The 20,525-nt window shown below is 42.4% G+C and overlaps 2 protein-coding genes across 2 annotated transcripts; both read right to left on the bottom strand.

The window, feature by feature from the left end:
• Positions 1–347: 347 nt before the first annotated feature.
• Positions 348–9,752, bottom strand: LOC105895544 (tandem C2 domains nuclear protein). Its single transcript, XM_012822189.3, has 12 exons — positions 9,482–9,752; positions 9,214–9,301; positions 8,917–9,099; positions 8,504–8,671; positions 7,454–7,539; positions 6,756–6,831; positions 5,944–6,044; positions 5,411–5,518; positions 4,560–4,751; positions 2,609–2,723; positions 2,018–2,217; positions 348–1,744 (listed from the first exon to the last, which is right to left on the bottom strand). Exons 2-12 carry the CDS (start codon positions 9,281–9,283, stop codon positions 1,634–1,636), a joined length of 1,410 nt encoding a protein of 469 aa, XP_012677643.1. The 5' UTR covers positions 9,284–9,301; positions 9,482–9,752; the 3' UTR covers positions 348–1,633.
• A 137-nt stretch (positions 9,753–9,889) lies between these two features.
• Positions 9,890–19,637, bottom strand: fbln5 (fibulin 5). Its single transcript, XM_012822972.3, has 11 exons — positions 18,710–19,637; positions 18,457–18,511; positions 18,196–18,244; positions 17,801–18,088; positions 14,433–14,555; positions 14,128–14,244; positions 13,609–13,725; positions 12,634–12,756; positions 12,089–12,215; positions 11,469–11,664; positions 9,890–10,848 (listed from the first exon to the last, which is right to left on the bottom strand). Exons 1-11 carry the CDS (start codon positions 18,751–18,753, stop codon positions 10,687–10,689), a joined length of 1,401 nt encoding a protein of 466 aa, XP_012678426.1. The 5' UTR covers positions 18,754–19,637; the 3' UTR covers positions 9,890–10,686.
• Between the last annotated feature and the right edge of the window lie 888 nt (positions 19,638–20,525).

Below are 20,525 nucleotides of genomic sequence, written 5' to 3'. Positions count from 1 at the left end.
TCTGTTATACCTCAGGACTGAATACCTATTTAAGAAGGCTGACAATATCAGTTAATCATTGTAGATTATTCCATTGTAGAGTGCCTGGCTATAAAGTATGCATATATGAACTCCCATCTCTCGCGTGCTAAATGCTGTGAGCAAATGCATCCTGTTAAGTGTACACTCCTTCCACCAGGCCAAGGTTGAGTGTTCTTTGCCCTGAAATCACAAAGGCCATTGTGGTTCTTCAGACAAAGGTTTTGCAAGACAGCTATTGTAAAGACAGAACAGAGTGGCAATTGGACAACCCCGTTAAGCCGCGGTGGTTATCCATCAGGAATCCTTCACCGCCTCAGAAATGGCTTTGGTACACTAAAGCAATGATGTAATAATGGGGTTGTTAAGACAGGTCTGTTTCTAAAAGTGTTTTCTTTATTGTACCGTGGTAATGAACATTTGACATGGGGTAGAACAAATATGAAGCAAAGACGAAATTGTCCCCACAGTTTCTGAAAGTAGGCCAGAAAAAAGTGTAGATAGTGTTTAGTGTTTGTTCAGGAGAGAGAACCCTTTCTTTCGTACCCTCCATTTCTAGAGGAATAATGCATTCCTGCTACACCTTAAGTCATGTTTTGTTCTGTATTTGGGAACATTCCTATTCAGTTCTGTTGAGTCAGTTTTAATCTACTTCATCCATTAGTAAGTATGTACCCTGTGTACTGTGAGCATATGCATCAACCAAGCCTACCAATACAAAAAAATACAAAACACAAGTGAAACTATAAAACCAACATTTGCTTTAAAATTCATTCAAATGATATAAAAAACGAGACAGTGGTACAATGTTTATGAAGGAGGAAATAAAGGCAAAATATAATATTACAGTATTTAAATATTCTTTGTTTCCATGCTTCATACAAAAAAACAGCAGCAATGCTATAAACATCTCTAGCACAAATATAATATAATTAGCTTTGGTCTAAGCGTCCAAAGTCTGCAGGCATGCTGGAGCCCATATTTTGGGCTTCATTCTGCATTATGACAGAGGTCATCAATACCTCAAACCTCCCACAAACACATTGAATGTAAGGTAACACAGCTGATCTGAGTCTGTGGGCCAGGCATACATGTGGTACCAGATCAAACAAAATAACCATAACATACAATGTCTGTGGAAAGCACCACAGAGCGAGCCATTCATAGAATGTCTAAAAATGTTTTATTAAACTACATGAAGCTTCAACTGTAGTTAGACTATTACAAATGCTAGCTGGGCTACTGGACTACTGTAGTACAGAGTGATGGTAAGCTGTGGCCCTGTGTAGCTATGGAAAACAGCTTTCATCCCCTCTCTAAGGTAGTGACCCTTTATGATGGCCATACTATGTTCTACACATCATTAAACTACACAGAAATTTACTGTGATGCTAACAAAATCAGTTATATAACATAGCTGTGTTGGTGATGGCTAACGTTCAATCCAAATATACACTCTCAAGGATTTGAAGTACTTAATGAAGATGTTACAAAAATAATGCTACCATTTATACTGAGAAGAAATGATAACATTTCACTAAAGCACAGTGATATTTGCATGTATAACGAACTGAAGCCCGCTGTGGGATTTTGGAGGATATGCGCCCTAGGCAGGTCAGGGAGCTGTGAGTGTGTGCCAGTCAGCTACCACTTTCTCAGGGTGGACCATGGAGTCCCTCCACTGCTCTACAGCTGTAGGTGAAGGGCTGCCATATCCCAGATGAACCTGCAGAGAGAGTGGAGACATTTAGCACCCTCTTGTAACAAAGGTGTTATCCAGAACACAGAAAAGATTTTTGCTGAGACAACCTTCTGGGTCTACACAGTGCATTTACGAGTTCTATCAGGAGCCCTCCAGCAGTTCTCCAATGAGGACAAATGATATAAGTAGCTGTGGAGTTGTGCTAACATGGTATGTTACAGAATGTCAGATACTGTCACTGCAGTTGAAAATGTATGCTTACAGACTGGGATTACTATGCCTGCTAGCTGTCCTCACCTGTCCTAGAAAGTGTCTGCGTCTGACCGACGTACGGCTGTAGAGTTTCGTGTAGATGTGGAAGGAGGAGTCCGGCCCCCTTAGAGGGAAGTGGAGGGTCTCCGCCCACTTCACCTGCCCCCCAGACACCTTCAGCGCCCGCGTCTTCCTCTTGGTCACCAGCAAGTCCGGTGAGTGCATCTCCGCCTTGACAAAGAAACCTGTTCCAAGGACGGGACAACAACAGCTCTGTTATGGGTGCATGTGCTTGATACAGCAATTATCAACTAATGGTTCCATTATCATGATTTATAACCCGGAGATAAGATATACTCTTTTCTGATTGGCTGGCAAGTGTCCATTAATTCTCTATAATGGGACACCTACAAAGTAGGTTTTGCCAAGTGGTGTAAACGTGATGAATTACATGGTTGAATAACATGTTATTTTGATGACAACATATATACGATGAAATCATAATGATTAAAATCGTTTAATCATCGTTATGATTAAAATAGTGACAGATGTCGTGTAAACAAGGCGGGGAACTCCCCCCTCACGTGCAAGCTGCCTGACTTGTGACTGTGGCATGCAGTGCAAGACGGAACTCACTCTGGCTGAGCGGCGAGGAGGAGGAGGGCAGGTTGTGGGCAGACAGTACCTGCAGCTGCATGCGCCCGTTGACGGGCTGGAAGCAGGTGGCCAGTTGCACCTCGGCATGGCACGCCTGAGGAGAGACAGAGCCATGCAGTCACACTCAGGAAAAAGAGAGGAAGTCAAATTTCTGGACAGACAGCACTACACATAATGCATAGCTAGTACTGAGAGTAAAACCTCATTGAAGGTTTCCAATTGCATTAGTTGTTCAGTGTTAATGACTTGAGTTGACTATTAGAATTCAAAACACAGATCTGACTAATATGACAAGCTGAGATACACTTAATGCACTCACAAGTATTATCACCTCCAGACATGCTCACAAGTGAGGTCTGGTTTAAAATAGACACACTAATCAAATCTACAGACTAGTAATGAATGTAAACCCAAAGACAGCGCTTGCAGAGCATGTTCCGAGCAATGGACCTCCAGCGACTCGGCACATCATGCTGCCACAGGAGGAGGCAGGAGCAGGTAGGACAAAAGCCTCCTGCGGAGAATAGGGTGATGATTCACCCTCCAATTTCTGAGCTGCATTTAGAGGCCATTCCCTACGACTCTGCAATTTCGACTCGAGACTTTGCTATTATCAACCAAATCTCTCACTGAATGAATCGTCTGACCTACTTTTTGTTTTCCACCATTGGAGCTTGGAGGCTCATTTAATGAGAGGGGGGAAGAGAGAGGGGGCAAACATGAAAGTTTGCGTTTGTCACTATTTTTGTCCTCAATATACTCTCTAGGTGTGTAACTCAACATTTAAAAATCAACACAGCTGGTTGATGTGTTGAAGTGTTGAGGCTTCCTTGTGGGAAAAAGCCACAGTAAATGGCACCTGGTGGGCAGTAGTGATACAGCCTGTTCTAGTACAAGTGATGTACTGTTTTGCAAAGACAAACAGTTTTATGTTTTATGAGTTTTATGAGGAGCATTTTAAAGCACTAAGATACAATGACCGTAAATAGCTGTGATGTAATTACTGATCACAGACTGAGTAATGCTAGTGTTTAAAAATACAATCTAATTGTCGTGGTATTCTCATAGGAAAATGATATTCCGTATTGTAATGTAAAAGCCGCATATCAAAAACCTACTGCAATACACCAAAGATGAACTAGACATGTATCTACATAACACATTCAAAATGCTGTGGATACATCACTTATAAATATTTAATATACATTGTACATATTTGGAATTTGTGTGGGTCATAACTGCATTGTATAGTGCAAGACCTTGCAAGACTTGTCATCTATATTGAACACACCAGAACTCACACCATGCTCTCAACATTAGACCCCAGGACATTTCACAAGCTACACCACTCGGAAGTCTACAGAGGAGGAAGGGAAGAAAGAAGTAATTTTCCAAGCTACCACACACTGGAAAACCAAATGCTTCCACAGGAAGTGAATCAGGCTAAAATTACGTTGAATTTGCATTTTAATGGCCAAACCAAGGGCGCGAGTGACCCTTCCCATCGCGGATGACTTTCCCTATATAGTCTACTGTTACTAAGCAGCTACAGCCAACCAATAGAGCGCATTGACCTAGACCAAGCGGGGAGCGAAAGCACAAGAGCGTGACGTTACTCGAACAGAACCAAGCTAATGTACTGATGCACCTGTAAACAGCCATTTGCTCGAATGTGAGCCTCTACACTATTTTTTTCAGTGCCAAGAGGAGCCCTTTGGGAAGATTATACAGCCATATTGAGTTTGGATAGAGCGATTTCAAAAAGAAAGCTGCAGAAAGCAAGAGGAAGCTTTTAGTGTGGAATGTATGAGCAAAGGGTAGATTTGGGACTAAGGTGTGCAGTAATGGTCACTGGGTCTCGAAGGCCCTTTTTTTTTCTTTGGTCTAAATCACTCTGCAACAGATCTGATTTCAAATACCACAGACTCACCCGGGACTTGGAGGGAGGCCTGAGCTCCAGCCAGTGATGGGTCTCCTCTGGGCTGAGCTGCCTCAGGGAGAGGACACACTCGGCCAGAGTGTGCTTGCGTGGCGTGTGTGTCTGCAGCCGCAACACCAGCACAGAGCTGCGCAACTGCTGCAGCGGCAGGGCGAAGACAAAGGTCTCCATGAGCAAAGCATCCTGGGAAGAGTGGAGGAGAGGGCAAAAGATATGACAAAAATCACAGCCCTCCATGACCATCAATGACCATCCAGTTTCTAAAACCATGCTGAGCATGTCTTTAGGCTAGTTGACTCGAAAGGAAATAACAAATAATGGTAGGTTGTATCATAGAAACACTGAAATATCCATGTGAAAAACAGACCCAATTTTCCTTTGATTCTACAGCCACTGTAGTAGTACCACGTGGCGGTCTTGAATCAGTTACATAAACAGCAATTTTCAACTCGTGTTTTTGCACGTGTGCTTATCGCCACAGTCAGTCAGATTGCAGTTTAATATATTTGCATTTGAATGAGTGTAGTTATTTCTATTGGATATGTATAGTGATAGATAAGAGTGATGAAAACAAGGGACGCCCAAAGTACCTTGAGCAAGTCACTTCCGTTGCTAAACTTACTGAATTACTTAGCAATGAGTTAGCAATGTTCAAATTCCAAAATAGATTATGTAAATGTTTGTTGTAGGGCTGTTTTTGTGTCTAAAATTAGTATTAGCTCAATGGTTCATCCTGAGAAATACACACCTGCAACACATATACTTGGGACAAAAAGTAAAAAAAATGATTGATGATTAACTAAGTTATTAAGGGGTTTGTGAGGACATGATTTTAAACTTACTGGACATCCTTCTTTAAGGGTGCTCTTAAACTGCACTGGTTTGTCCATGGTGATGACTCCTTTAATCCCAATCTTGTGCTCAGAGTTCTCCACTGGGATGTCTTTACACTGATAAAAACACAAAAATGCATACCTAAATTATGCCATCATATAAATCATCATATAAATAAAATGTTCATACAAACTCATTCAAACATTTTCAACAACTCATAGCACATCTTCACAAACATCAAAATAGGCTGTTTGTGTGGGTGTCATTTGCAGTTTAAGATGCAGGAAATATTATCTTTCACTGTAGTTCATATACAGGTCGGTCTGATAAGACTACAGAAGAAGAGAAAACTACAAAAAAGGAGGAGAGGGCAAGACACAGACAAGCACACATATCTCATCAGAGATGTGATACAGGTCCAAGACCCAGATTCCCGGAGACAGAGGCCCCATTGAAGGGGTGAGGGAGAGGGACACAAAGGAGCGTTTCACTGGGAAACACACACACAAACACACACACACTAGCTGGGCTGTAATCCTACCTGGACCAGGGTGATCCACACCTGCTCTAGGGCCTCCTGGTAGCTCAGCTTGACACACAGCTTGCCCAGTTCCTTCTCATCTCCAGATAAGGTGATGGACTCTGCAGTCAAATCAACAGAATATTATTTATTGTGTTGGGTGTGTCTCCAAAAGAGAGAGTGGGAGTGTGTGTGTGTGTGTGTTTGTGTGTCTATCACTGTACTTCATTTCAGGCATGGAAGAAAGAAATTCACATCAGGGCTAAATTTAACTCTAGGTGTTATTAGTTTGGGCTCTTTGGAATAGCAAATGTAATTGTCATGTCATATCGTAGTTGTAGCTCTGTAAAGGATAAACTGTGAATTTGTGAGCAATCCTTTGCCATTCATCTGCTTTCATGCCACTGTTTGACTTTGGGAAAACTACTGTCCCTGTAAATCTCTGTGAATGTGGTTCATGCTTTATCTGAGGATTTTCATGCTGGAGTCAAATGGAGGCATTTGGAAGTAATTATAGTGTCTGCCTTTTCACGATTGCTCAATGAGTACAGATCTCAATCTGACTCAGTCCACAAGGTGAAGGAAAGAGAGTTCACAACATGTGTTGTGTGAGTGTGTGTGTGTGTGTGTGTGTGTGTGTGTGTGTGTGTGTGTGTTTGTGTCTGTACAGTTCCACACATTTCTGCAATAACTAAATGATTAAACAAACTAATAAATTTCAAATAAAATAAACAAATTGTCGTAGTAAATACTTGGGAATCCTGCGGTTTTGTGGTTCTGTGCTTTCTGGAGAATGTATTCAATTATTTGTGTATATGGACGTGAGTGGTTACCTAGGCTACGGCTGCTTCCAAAGGAATCTCTCACAGAGGATGCACTGCTTGGGACGCTGGACACTGAGTCGTATCTCTGGAAGAAAGCCAACAGACATCATTAAGTCAAGACATTTACACATCGCAATTCAAGAAGTTTCATGGAAAGGAAAAACACACAGGAAAATTTGCCCAAGATACAGTGAATTGCAGTGCAGGGCTGTACAAGAGTTTAAACAAACAAGGAATAGAATTTGTTTGTGGCATTTCTGGAAGCCGTTAAGGTGTTGTAATCACACTGACGTATGTCTTTGAATGGGATATTGTTAGTGTTATCGTGCATTTGGGAGGGGCACGCAACACAACGCCTATCCAATATTCCCAATAATTAATGGGAAGTTGGTGACAAGCTGACTCAAAAATCTTTACATAACAAAACACAAAGGGACCTCACCTGGAGACGCCCAAACACACGCTTTTGTAAAAACTCTTTACTGAACATCTCAGCGATTTAGAACTCCTTCATCTCACACGTTGCTGCCTCTAATTATTTATTTAATCGGAAATGTTTTCTTGGCATAGAGAATAGGGAAAATGTGACCAAGTACTGTAAACACACTCTCACGGAAATAACAGAAGGGGGAAACGTTGAACAAACCACGGCTGATGATGTCTGTGTTGTGTGTTCGGTGGGTCATGAGGAACATGAGTGAACTCACCTGTATGTAACTGTGGGGGTGATTAGGACTAGACAGGTCATACAAGGAGCTGCTCAGTCTTTGCCTCCCGTTTCTCAGGTCTCGAGCTGGAAGACATATAAAACTGTGAGACCTTTACCTCAACAACATGGTCCTAGAAAAAAAATAACATTTAAGTAGTGTTCTTTACCCAGTTCCAACCTGTGCACCAAGGGATTTTGGGGCAAATAATTTGTTTTGTGTCTACTGGTAGCCGTTCCTTTGCATTATAGATTATTAGATAGAATATTTTCTTTAGACGCTGCTCACTGGAAACACTGTAAGGGTATTGGCAGTATGGCATTACTGGGCCCATCAGATTTGAATGCCTGCTCTTAAGGAATGTGACTTACATGGATTTGTGGCAGAGAAAAAAAATCTGAATAGTTCAAGTAGAAGGTCAAAATGGTCAAGTGATTAAATATCCATATTACAGATGCCTAGAGTGCCTCTTTGTCACAGTGGGATAGCGGAGTGTGGTCATGCTTTTTCCCATGTGTTTGTCCTGGAATCCGTACACTCCAATCTTTTGTCCAAATGCAAAGGCAGGTACAATGGAAAAATGAAACTCTATTGGAGGAGTGTTTTCCCTGGACTGCCCCTTCCCACAAGGAACAAGCTGATATCTCAAGTGTAAATATCATACCTGACTACAATGAACAGTGCACCAGACACACTAAGGAAACGAATATTCTACAGCAGCTTTTTATGAACATGACATTGATGTAACAATTTCTTTTCTCCTCATTACTGATCTTCATCTTCTCTACTGAGTGGAGCTCAAAACTGAAACCACCAAAGCTTAAACCCTCTCATCTGTTAAGATGGCTGCTATGATAGAAGCTTTGTAGTAAAGAATTAGCAGACAGCAGTATTTTGTTTCTTTTTTTTTTTGTTTTGTAAAAGGTACTTGTCATTTCTAATGAGAGTTTCATGACACCAGGCCAGACTGAGTATCAGTTTGCTTGGCTAGAGACATATTCAGTTGAGAATAAGAGGGATAGGCATTTATGAGAAAACTGGTGCTATTACCTGAAGTTGGACTACCATCTTGGTTCTCCAAGATAGACCGTCGGACAGAGCCAGGTGAGATGTGATTAACCATCTGGCCAGGGTGAATGGTTGAGTCGAGGTCGTAGGCTTTGTTACTGGTCCCCACAAGCTCAGCTTTCCTCTCAGCATATGCACTCCTGGCTGAGTCTATAGTGAACATAGCAACACAACATGAGTATACAGGTTCGGTTTGTATTGCCTTTGAATGTTATCAGCTATCCATGTATTCAGTGACCATCAAAAACACCTGCAATATGAAACATCATAATCTGTGTTGCAATGCTTTTATTCGGTTGAGAAAGGGTATGGATACCCCTGAAGGTTTTAGTTGAACTATGAAAATATACCCCAAAAAATCTGAAGTTTGTAAAATAATGTTGAAAAACACGTACTCAGTTGTCCAGTCTGGTAACTTGCGTAGCGGGAGCCCTGGGGTTGGATATACGAGGGCTTGAAAGTGGGCAGCACGAAGGGCACCTCTTTACCATCCATGGGAAGTTTGGACATGAGGTAGTCCTCTGATACTCCAATCCCCTTCTTAACATCTTCCCGAACTACTGGGTTCGATTTTATAACTTTGAAAAATAATGGTATTAAATAAAACGATCATTATATTATATAGGCTATGACAGTACTAAGGTATAATACTTGTACTTATATACTTCTTTTTTTTTCATTGGCGCACTTACCTTGAGGTTCAGGTTCCTTCCCTTTGGATCGGAACAAGATGCAACAATGTTTTATGCACTCCGTTGCCATGATAGACAAATGCAGTGTCTAGAGTGTGACAGGTTCAACAAAAAGTACGTTATTACTACTTTTAAACACAATGTGATAATAATAATAGAATCACCGTGTAATAATGTTTTCTTTTCTTTCCTTCCCAATGTTATTATATATATTGCTGTCCCGAGCAGTCAAATATGATACAGAATAAAAAAAATAAGCCGTAAATACCTCCGCAAAATCAGCCGCAGTTACCAGTTAAAGCAGGTGGAATTCAGAGCCTCCTTTGAAGAGTCCATTACATTGAACAACTTTTTCCTACAAATTCTGGGTCACTGCGCCCGCCGGTTCACTGCTTGCTGGTGAGGCACTTTGGTCAACATAAACGTCATCAACACGCTCAACAGAGGGCGTGCCTCTTGTTTATAAGGAAATATACAGACTTTCCACTGAACCAGAGCTGAACCAAATTTTGAATATAGTTAAATATAGTCCAAAATATTTGATAAAGATAGAGATATTTTAAGAAGAGGTAGGCGTATGACAAGGTCCAAGGGCAATTGGTGTGGCTCAAATTTCAATGAATTGTGTTTACAATGGGAAGACACCAGAGTTCAATCAAGAGTCAATCATCACTAATCAATAACACAAACCCATTATTCAGGTCAAGTACATCTTTATTACACTGACCAGGCTCTCTGTGGGGGTGTCATCAAATACAAAATAACAACAAAAAAAAAAAACAATATACAAATTTTCACCACTTGGACTAAGCAAATTAACCTCTGCACAAAAAACATTATTACAATCTGAATCATGTCAATGAAATGATGCATCAGTGAAAGGAAAAGGCCTTTCAAATTCATATTGACCTCATATCTGACTACTAACGTTTTACTAAGAGGCCACTGCCAAGCACAGCCAAATTGTTAATAAGCTTTCACAGTTCGTTTACCCAAAAGGTAAGGGCTAACAGACATGGAGGCACGTCCAGGTGTATGACCACACGAAAGAATGAAGTTATACATCAATGGCAGAAATTACACATTTTTGGCTTCTCATAACTCTTAAAAAAGCAGTTTGAGGTGTGGGGGTAACAAACACAAACAAACTTACGTTACTTATGCATAAATATCCTTCAGCATAGAAGATGAAGTGCTCTTGAGCAGGCAGCCATGTAATACAGTGTCCAGTTGTTGGGAGACTGGAGCGTCCCCAGCACTCACACTAACATACTCACTCATACATTCACACATAGAACATAATGGTAGTTGAGAATTTTTTTTAGATTAGTATATCATATGGACAAACTGAGCTGCCAGATGTGGAGTGTAGGACCAGGTCCTGGCAGAGTTACAGACTGCAGTTGAGGGAACAATGTAGAGTTGTGAGTGTTAAGGGACAACAGGGAGGTCAGACACACACAGTAGGGGCCTTTAGAAGGCGTGCGCTGAGACATATATTGTGAGCCGGATGATCGAGCTCCCTCGGAAGTTGATCACGTTGTTGACCGTGACCATCTCCAGGTCCAGGACGACTTCTCTGGGCCCCCGGATGGGTCGAGACAGCACCAAGGTGGCACTGACATTGCTGGTTTGCTGTGTCAGAAAAAATAAAGTAGGGTTTCAGTGGCTGCTCAGTACTTGTGAAATCCCGACCAAATGGCAGTGCACGTGTACCAGCAATGTCAACACAACTGCCACACAGAATTCATTTTAGCACTCAAATACACTTCCTCAAACTTACACTGCCAGCTAGTTCCTCCTTGTCAGCCTGACATCTTCAAACTCAGTTGGAGCACGAGCACAGAACGCGAGACCAAATCTCAGGGTCAGAGTGTTCTTTTGATGCCGTTGCTTGCCTAAATGACTAATTATTTACCATTGAAGCCATGGAAGTTCCCCTTTGTGTGGAAATCTCACTGATCCTCCTCAAACACTAAACGTGCTGACGACTCCACCTCCTGGCCAGTGCATTTAGTGCACATGACTTCATAAATCAGAGATTGCCTGACACTAAATCACTCACAGAAATCCCTGAAATCACATGAAAGATCTCAGAGGAAATATTATCGCCTCTCAATTGCTACAGAAGCTAAACACCCTTGGCAAAGGTAAACAGCCTTCATAATCAAACTGGCTCCTTTATTTAAAGTTGTTTATTTTTCACACCAGGCGCATGAGCAGTGACTTGAGCATGAGATCTCATGTGAATTTACCCGCATGTAAAATTCTCTGCCTTCATTGCCCGACTTGATCTGGAAGATGTAGAAGGCCCCAGGGTAGCGTGTGGTGGCCTGCATCTGGAAGATGTCTGCGGGCACACTGCGACCTGAAGACAGGTCCATGTGCCGGTACAGGATAGTGAAGGGCTTATTCCTGCATTCTGGGTTCTCAGCCGAGCACATACACTGACTGAGAAGGAGAGATAGAGAAAGAAAGAGATATTAAGTTGTGAACACAATGTTTAAGAGAGATGGTGTTATTACATATTGCTATCTATGTTATGATTACATTAAGCAGTGGCAGAAACTAACAGTGACAAGAAGACTCACTTTTAGAGCAAGCCTTAAAAGGTTTTACTAAGTGGCTTCTGATGGATGATATGAAAAAATATTTTCAGGTCAATATTGGTTAAAGTAGTTTCTAGTCCTAAAGAAACAGTCTGAGCCATAGTGTTCTTTGTGTGGAAAAGGAAAGAAACCGAGCTCCAAAGAAACCATGTCATGCATATTAACATACATGTGAACAAAAACATGTGCATATTTGTCAGGGCATATCTGTCCATATATATCATTACATTCATATTCACAATTCTGAATGTTCAGAGAAAACTCACTTGTCACCAAATTCAATGTAAGGTGTGTCACATTGTAAAGGGTCCAGGCATGTAAACCCTCCCTGGAAATTGAAACACACTTGTGCTGTTGTACACGTGTTGTTACCAGTGTCACATTCATTGAGGTCTTCAAAATCAAACACACAACAATAAAGGTTGGATTAATCACCATCATCAACATCATCAACAACAACAACTTCTGCAACAAGATCACCATCGAAAATTGAGCAGCTATTTCAAATGTCTTGAATGATGGATAATAAATGTGACGACATTTGAAAATATAAATACTTTCCAGATAACAAAGGAAACATTTCACTGCTGACAGGGGGGCATAGTATAATATTATCTGAAATACTTTGTGATTATTTATGTTCCTCAAAGAATACAAATTATCTGCTTTTAACTACCATACTCATGCATTTTAGACACTTTGCTTACAACTTTACCTAAACTCTCCCCAAAGCAAGGTTGTTAAGTATGGCAATTAAGATCATAAAGACCTGTTAAATGAGGTGACATGCTAGTTTGGTCAAGGTTGTTACCTTCACAACTTCTGCCATCTTCAAACACATAATACCCCGGTGGGCAGACACAAGAGAAGGAACCGGGAGTGTTCACGCATGTGTGTTGACACAGGAAGTCTGAGAAGCTGCACTCATCCAGATCTACAAGTCATATTGTAGTAGATTACCATTCAGAAACAGACATCACTGATGAGAGCACTCATCAATACAAAGAAGTTAACACAGATGCTGATGTATAGTTATTTCATTCCATATACTTGTTTACTTAAGACTTATAAGGCAAGGTTTCTCAATCATTCCTCTGAGGAACCCCTGTACTCTTCTTTCCATGGTCCACCAACACTGATTGAACTGATCAGTGCTATTTCTGATGAGCTGAATGCTTGATTTGGCACATCAGTTGTAGAGGGGCAGACAGTTCAGAAAATCTTTCAGTGGGAATATATGATCGTTAAACAATTGGGTTAGGTTAGGTCCACCACATTCAGTTGCCTCAGCACTAAAAATAGAAGCGTGTTCATTACAGTTCTACAGTGGAGAAATTATCTTTTCAATGAATAAATGTGATAAAAATACACATAAAAAATGCAAAGTTTGATAAAGTGGTGACTAAGTGTGGAGTCATGTGATTGGAGTGAATAACTGCGTTTCAACATCCCTCCACTTCGTTCAGCCTCCACTTATTTTTTTTCTCATTCTTGCCTCTATTTTTGGACAATCTGCATGCCCAAAGGGTTGGCTAAACAATAGTGTGTTGCTTCTGATAAAAATGAGCACTGGGCAATCTCTCTCCTAGTTCTCATGCCTTTTTTTTCATACTCACATATCAACCCAGAAATGTAGCTCACTCACTCGGCTCGCTTGGCTTAAAGCAAACATCAAAAAATTCCCTGTGTGCCTCTTTCTTGGCGACATGCTGACACTGACGTTGTTCATGGTGTTTAATATTAGTTATATGGCGTCACTACAGAAGGGGTCAAAATGCCAACTCACCATTGCAGGCAGTGCCATCAGACCCTAGCTCAAAGCCCTCGTCGCAGTTACACATGTAGGAGCCGTAGGTGTTGAAGCAGGCGTGAGAGCACGGCTCCTCGTCACACTCGTCAACATCTGTGCAGGGAAACAGGGGAGGATGTGGACAGGGAGGGGGATTGGAGTAGATTAGGAGTAGATTACTCTAGTCACCCACTAAATATCTGCACACCTCTATGTGTCATGATAAATTCATTAGATATCATGTTGTTACTCTTTATAACAGCATATTGGTATAACCATTCATATCATTGAATACCAGCTGTGATTCTATTGTCAGTGAGAGCCACTGAAAGTATTGGTTTTCAATTGTACCACTTCAAAATAAAGGACAAGTAACCACACATGGATCTCTCGTGTCAAGAGGGACAACATGGGTTTGTTAATTCACACAAACATGCCAGCAAAGGGGCCAAAAAGTGTTGAATGTGTGTGTGTAGGTATGTATGCATGTGTGTATTTAAGCGTTTCTGCTCTCACCTGAGCACGTCCTGCTGTCAGGGTTGAGCAGGAAACCGGGGTTGCAGGTGCAGGAGTACGACCCGGGCACGTTGGCACACAGCTGCTGGCAGTAACCATAGCGACACTCATCGATATCTGGACACCAGTGAGATGGGTTGGGGTGAGGAGGGGTAGGGCGAGGCGAGGGGAGCTGAACACACACAAGCTTCTGAAGACATTGACGGCATTTCTCAAAAACCCAGCAAAACAATACATCTCAGCCTGATAGGCCATGCCTGCTGTGTGGTACCTTCACCCGGTGTTGTACCAGACAACACTCTCACCTTGACACTGTCCACTGACAAGCCAGTAGCCTTCTGTGCAGGAGCAGGTGTATCCTCCATCTGTGTTAAAGCACACTTGGGTGGGGTTGCACTGGTGAGTGTTCGCCTCGCACTCATCAATATCTGCCGATTAGGAAGGAAGGAAAGGGTCTGAATTCAGCAGTGGAAGTCAGCAAGTAAAGTGCAGCCGTGTTCTTGCCACGTGTCCCACGTTCTCTGCATGCTTTGTACACAATGGTGGTAGAAATAGCAGTATTAGCAATAATAACAGTAGTAAGACTGTAGTTGTGTTGTATCAAGACTCCTGTGTCACTTGTATTAGTTGTGAAAAGTGTCCAAGATTAACCTACCAAGCAGATTAAGCAGTTATAGTTGTGCTGAGATTTGACTCCCATACATAAGCCAAATCCTGAATTGAAATGTAAAATTACTTTTTGCATTCAGTATGCATTTCCCTAGGTCCTTACTCCCCCCCTTTAGCAGCTCATTACAGCATCATCTGTACATTTCCTTATGTGGCTATCGACACAACTCAAATTCCTGCCAACTGTTCATGGTTCTCAGACAATGAAGTCACACATATAACAAGGATGGCGGGGGGTGGGGGTGGGGGTACGAGAACATGGCGTGGGAGTGTAAAATCCAGATAATTACTTTTGTTTAAACAAGCAGCTGTGATGCTGACTGATGCTGGAGGCCCGCCTCAGTGCCAGGATAGACGAGGCGGTGGACCGGGTCTTGGTGGGAGCGGAGCAGGGGCAGAAAGAGAAGCCGATCCATACAGTAACACAGTGCAAGCACCTGTTAGCACTTAACGGCAAACAAGTGCCCCGTATGGCGGCAGGACCATCTGGCCCCCATGTGTACTACAACGCGACCCTCCTAGAGCCAAACTGCTTTTTGGGAGCGTTTCAGTTCATCTCCTTTTATAGGGTAACTAATGACAAGCAAACCAGCGGGGCCTGCTGATATGCCTGACAGCTTTAAATGAAGAGATATGGAGCTTAAGGAGAGATGGGAGGAGAAGAGAGACAGATGCACAGGGATGAGACAGAGTTAGAGCCACTGAAAGAAAAAAAGAGCGAGCGAGAGAGAGAAAGAGAGAGAGAGGGTAAGTGACGTGAGATTGAGTGAGTGAGATAGGAAGGAAACTTTTAGTACTTCAGCGATAAAGTTAAGTTAGTGCTAAATGACCTAAACGACCATTCAAGTTCCTCCCTTACACTGGACTTGAAAAGAAAACACTGTGTGAAAATATTCCCTGCAGATAAGCATCACCACTGTTGAGTGGTTATGCCAATGCAACAACAACTGCAGGAATACGACCCTCAGAAATGGGCTTTGAGAAATGGAGCTGAGGCAATGTGGCCACTAAGATAATGCATGAGAATGGCTACATGCTTGTGTGCACAATACCAGGAGGTCTCTGTCAAAACAGCAGTTGCTTATGAAAGGAAATACATAATACCTACCACCAAACTAAGTGCCAGCCATTATGAAGTTACATGACTTGTTCCATTAGCCAATGGGCAGACTACTGACATCATTTTGGCGGGTGGAAAGACATTAAATGTGTTTCATTTAAGCATGTCTGAACAATTAAGAATACACAGTACGTTTACTGTATATATACTTCAGCCAAAGCAGAGGCACAAAATCTAACAGAGCATTTCAGTAATTACGCGTTCATGTGAAGGACCCTGTTAAATCTGTGGACAGAAGCTAAGTAAGTTTGGGTTACGTGTAAAGCCAGTAAATAAGAGGTAGGTTTTATAAACACACTGACACCTGGATGAAGCCAAAGGAAATATGCTGGCATCACACTGCGGTGGATTTTGCACATGAGGCGTGAAGAGCTCTATCACTCCCCACAATTAACCCAGTGAAAAACAAGCTGAGTCACCCACGCATAAACCTGTCTAGACTGGCAGTTACTGAGCGTTCCTCCACAAATACAGCAATACTGTGAACAAATAAAACACAGGCCCACAAACTATTGCTACAGAAGTTGAGGTTGGGCTTGAAGGTTAGGGTTTGCTGGCCTATGGCAACACCTGACCCCCCCCCCCCGTAACAAAGAGGTGGCTGTGTAAGGCTGTGCCTGGAATAGGTAGAGTGATTGATGATACAGCAGGTCAGTCTCGAAGCTCTCTGCCGAATTGCTGCATCACTCGACAGCCCCTTTGGCTAACCATACACCTTGAGAGGGCTGGGGTCTCAAGCTCCCTCCCCCTTTAGCTCTCCCACGCTGCAATGGTTTGGCAGCCGGTGAGGCTACAGTTGGCAACAAATTACCTCATTGCTGGCTGTGGCCACCAGAGATGCTGAAATAGCACCTCGATTTTTAAGATTCTTGTGGTTTACCCAAACATGGCTTACAACTAGGATCTTGGACCACAAAGACATAATTATTCGAGTCAAAGCTAGGAGTCCTCTTTTGGAGTAACAAATTACATCAGTTTTCCACTACCAAGCTATGCCTGATCTGACTTAAATTGAGATAATTATACCTTAATAGGCATAATGTAGGTCAATTTTAAGGATATGTCCCTTTTGGGCAACTCTTCATCTCCTAGTAAAGTGTAACAGACCTGAAAAAGACATTATGTCAGTCTGTGTTTACGCTGGAAACCCCTGCCTCAGACTCCAATCAATCTTGTCCTCACTAGAGTTTGTGCACTGGAGGAGAGAAAGCACCCACGTGACCAAATGATGAGCAGAAAGACAAGATAACCACTCAGAGTAAGTATTCCTCCATTGAGGTCAGATTATATTGGCTCGGGGGGAACCTCTGGGTATTTGTTTTGGCATTTAAGCAACCACATCTACATCTTGGCAAACGTACCAAAGAGCAGCCAGGCCCTCTGCGAAAGCACTGAAGCAGTCCCTCTGGCCCACTGCCCCACTACCGCCACAGGTATGACGAAATTACAGAGCTGTATTTTGATGTGTCTGTGCACGGTCTGTGACCAAAAAAGGCCCTCGCAATCCCTGGGATGCCGGGGAGTAGCCAACACAAAGCTCAGCTTTAATATGATCTTGTTTATCTAGAGACGGGGATACGTGATAAGGATCAGTCCCTCAGACAAACATGAGTTCTGGGCAGAGCCATGGAAGGAGATTCCATGTGCAATGCCAGAGCCCTTGGTCCAAAGAACCACATGGGGCTCACATCTCACATATGCCGAACCATCAGAAAACAAAAGCCTCTTCCTGGCTCCAAGACAGGCTTCTCCAGGGAGAACAAGTGGAAGAGACCTGCCGCAGGCACTTCTGCCTTTTATCTACAATCTGTGGCACAGCATGCTCTTTGCCATCGCTTAGGGTCAGAGAAAACGAGAGGAAATGAAAAACTTGGGTGAACTCACCAACACAGGTGCCATCCTCTCCGAGCGTGTAGCCAAGGACGCAGGGCGCTGTGCGGCTCACTATGGGGTAGCTCGGTGCCACGGGCCCCGGAGGTGGCTGAGCAAACTGGGGCTCACTTAAGCCCACAGATGTGTCGGGGTAAACTGGCTCAGGGTAGGCGGGGGCCTCTGGCCTGGCATAGGACTGCGTATACAAGCTCCGGGGGAGACATAAGTAACCACCGTTCTGATTGACACAGCGCATATCCAGCCGACAGGCATCTGGCACCGTCCGGCACTCATCGACATCTGTGTACAATAAACGACGAGTGAAAAGTCCATAAAATCAATTGCTGGATCAAACGAGAACCACGCAAGACATGACTATGAGAATAGTAAACAATTACGAAACTCACCAATGCATTGCCTGGAACGCCGGTCATACGAGAAACCTTCAGTGCAAGTCTGAAGAGATAGAAAGACCAAGCATGCTCAAGGATACAAGGAATATTGTTCATCACAGAATTCATGTACTGTAGAAATCCTAAACTCAAATAGGGCCTTCAGTCACTCTGGAGCACATTGACAGAAAACAAATACTATTCATTCAAAGGAAATATATTACTTGACATTTTAAAAACATTTTAAAGAATGAACGTTACATTTTATTGACATACCTGACCTTTTCCAGAGTGAATGCAACATAATGCAAAAACAAGAACTGTCAGCATTCTGCAAGACAATGAGATTGGTAGTAGTGCTGAATGAGACTTTATCCCATTCATTTTGCTTTCACACACGAATCACATAAATCACACTTGAAAACACGGAAAAACGTACTTGTTTATGGACCTCTACGATCAGCTAAGTCTAACTGTTTGTTTTTTTTGTCTCATGAACGAACACAGTGATCGTTTGGCTTTTCCTTACCTCTCATATGGCGGGGAACTCGAGCCACGTATGGCAAATAACATGTTTTTTTTATGAATCCTTGGGATCCCCTTTGAAAGCACGTTTAAAGCTGCCCACAAATTCCGTACTGTAAAAAAGTGCAGAAATCCGCACTACCACCACAGACGTACAGGATCAATGCGTAAAAGTGGCGTCCTCGCCTCCCCAAGTCAGCGTGTTAACGCGAAAACCAACACCTGGCTTTGGTTAGACTCTCTTCCGTCGACCTAAAGCAACAGTGCATTGACCAAGTAAAGGGGGAGTGTCTTACAATACGAACTGTTCTGTTTCTAGACACTCCGTACTCTCTGCAGATTGTTTAGCAATGCAAATAAACGGGGCCCCAGAGTATTTTGACAACAGCTGGATTCCATCAACAGTTAGACATCCCCCTTTGAAGGAAGTGCGCGCCAGAGTCTGCCACAACCGACACAAATTTGACCACGGCAGGCGTTGCAAAAAGACTTCATCCACGCGCAGTGACGGAAAGGTCTGTTTCCATCTGGTAATGTCATTAAAATAATTTCCGCAGGGTAGTGTCCGAAATGTAGACTATTTAATGGAATCTCGGCCACCTGCTATAAGATCCCACTAGAGCGCTTTACCGAGGACAAACATTCCTTCAGAGACTGACCACACTCAGCGTTGGGGTCAATGGCCTACAGTCTCAAGAGGTTTTACATCCCAAAGACATTTGGGGACTTATCTCACAGCTACTACTGAGAGGTCATAATGTTTTTGAATTGCAATTATTTATGCCTTACTGGTTTTAAATACTGAATTCACGTTCAGGCCTGGATTGGTGGCTCAGATCAAGAGATTCACATAACACATTAATCAATGAACAAGAACGTTTTAAATGTCAGGCTTTCATATTATGTTTTGAATCACGGAGTAATTTTTTCACATCATCAAACTGAGATATTTTTAATTGCTGTGTACTTAACCATTTTGGTGTCTGTTGTGTGGACGTACTGTAGGCTACTGGACAATAATGAAAATTGGTGAAGGAGATGGCTTTGGGGCAAATTGAGAGATTAAGGCAATTACAATAACAGCACACATCTCAATTACATTTTAAGGTGGAGGATCTCATCAAGGAGCAAGGATGTACTTCCAGTAAATTATGTCAATAAACAAAAAGTTTCAACTCCAGATCTGTTGATGTGTTCTCATGAGCTTAGTGAACTGTGATACTCTTTTCAATTTGGGAACGTGGGAAGAATACAAGGAGGCAGATGAAAATGTTATGACTTTTGTCTTATTCCTAATCATTTACACCATCATATATTAATACTACGGTCACCAACTCCACACTCTGAAGGAAACATCTTTGAAGTCTGGCACTTGTGAGTTAAAGTAGACTTAATGCTGGGTAAGGCACAATTTAGGGTCATTATGGGCATCAAAAAACAACTAGTAAGACAAGCTGATTGAAAGAAGCTAAGAGCAAAGATTTGATGGCAGGGAAATTGTGGGACTGTTCACTTGTGTGGAACTATTTACTTCACGAATATCTTAGATGGGAAAAGGATGTACAACAGTGTTTATAGAAGAGATGTTTCTATTTGGCCCGAATAAACATTTTTATCATGTGTCTGAAAACTTTTCATGTGTAACTGTGTCATGTGTTTGGTGTAACAGCATCAATTAAATAAGAAGAGGGGAGTACGCAGACACTTTGAGCTAAGAAAATGTTTCCCCCAAACTATAAATTATATTGCCCAAACCATGAATATAGTGCAAATAATTCCAACCATGCCGGAGTCCGTGTTTAGTAACAATATTGCCTTAC

This window comes from Clupea harengus, chromosome 14 (genome assembly GCF_900700415.2).
Source record: "Clupea harengus chromosome 14, Ch_v2.0.2, whole genome shotgun sequence".
In the NCBI taxonomy this organism is placed as follows: domain Eukaryota; kingdom Metazoa; phylum Chordata; class Actinopteri; order Clupeiformes; family Clupeidae; genus Clupea; species Clupea harengus.
Note: the sequence above shows the minus strand (reverse complement) of the source record. Positions and strands in the feature narration are given on the sequence as shown.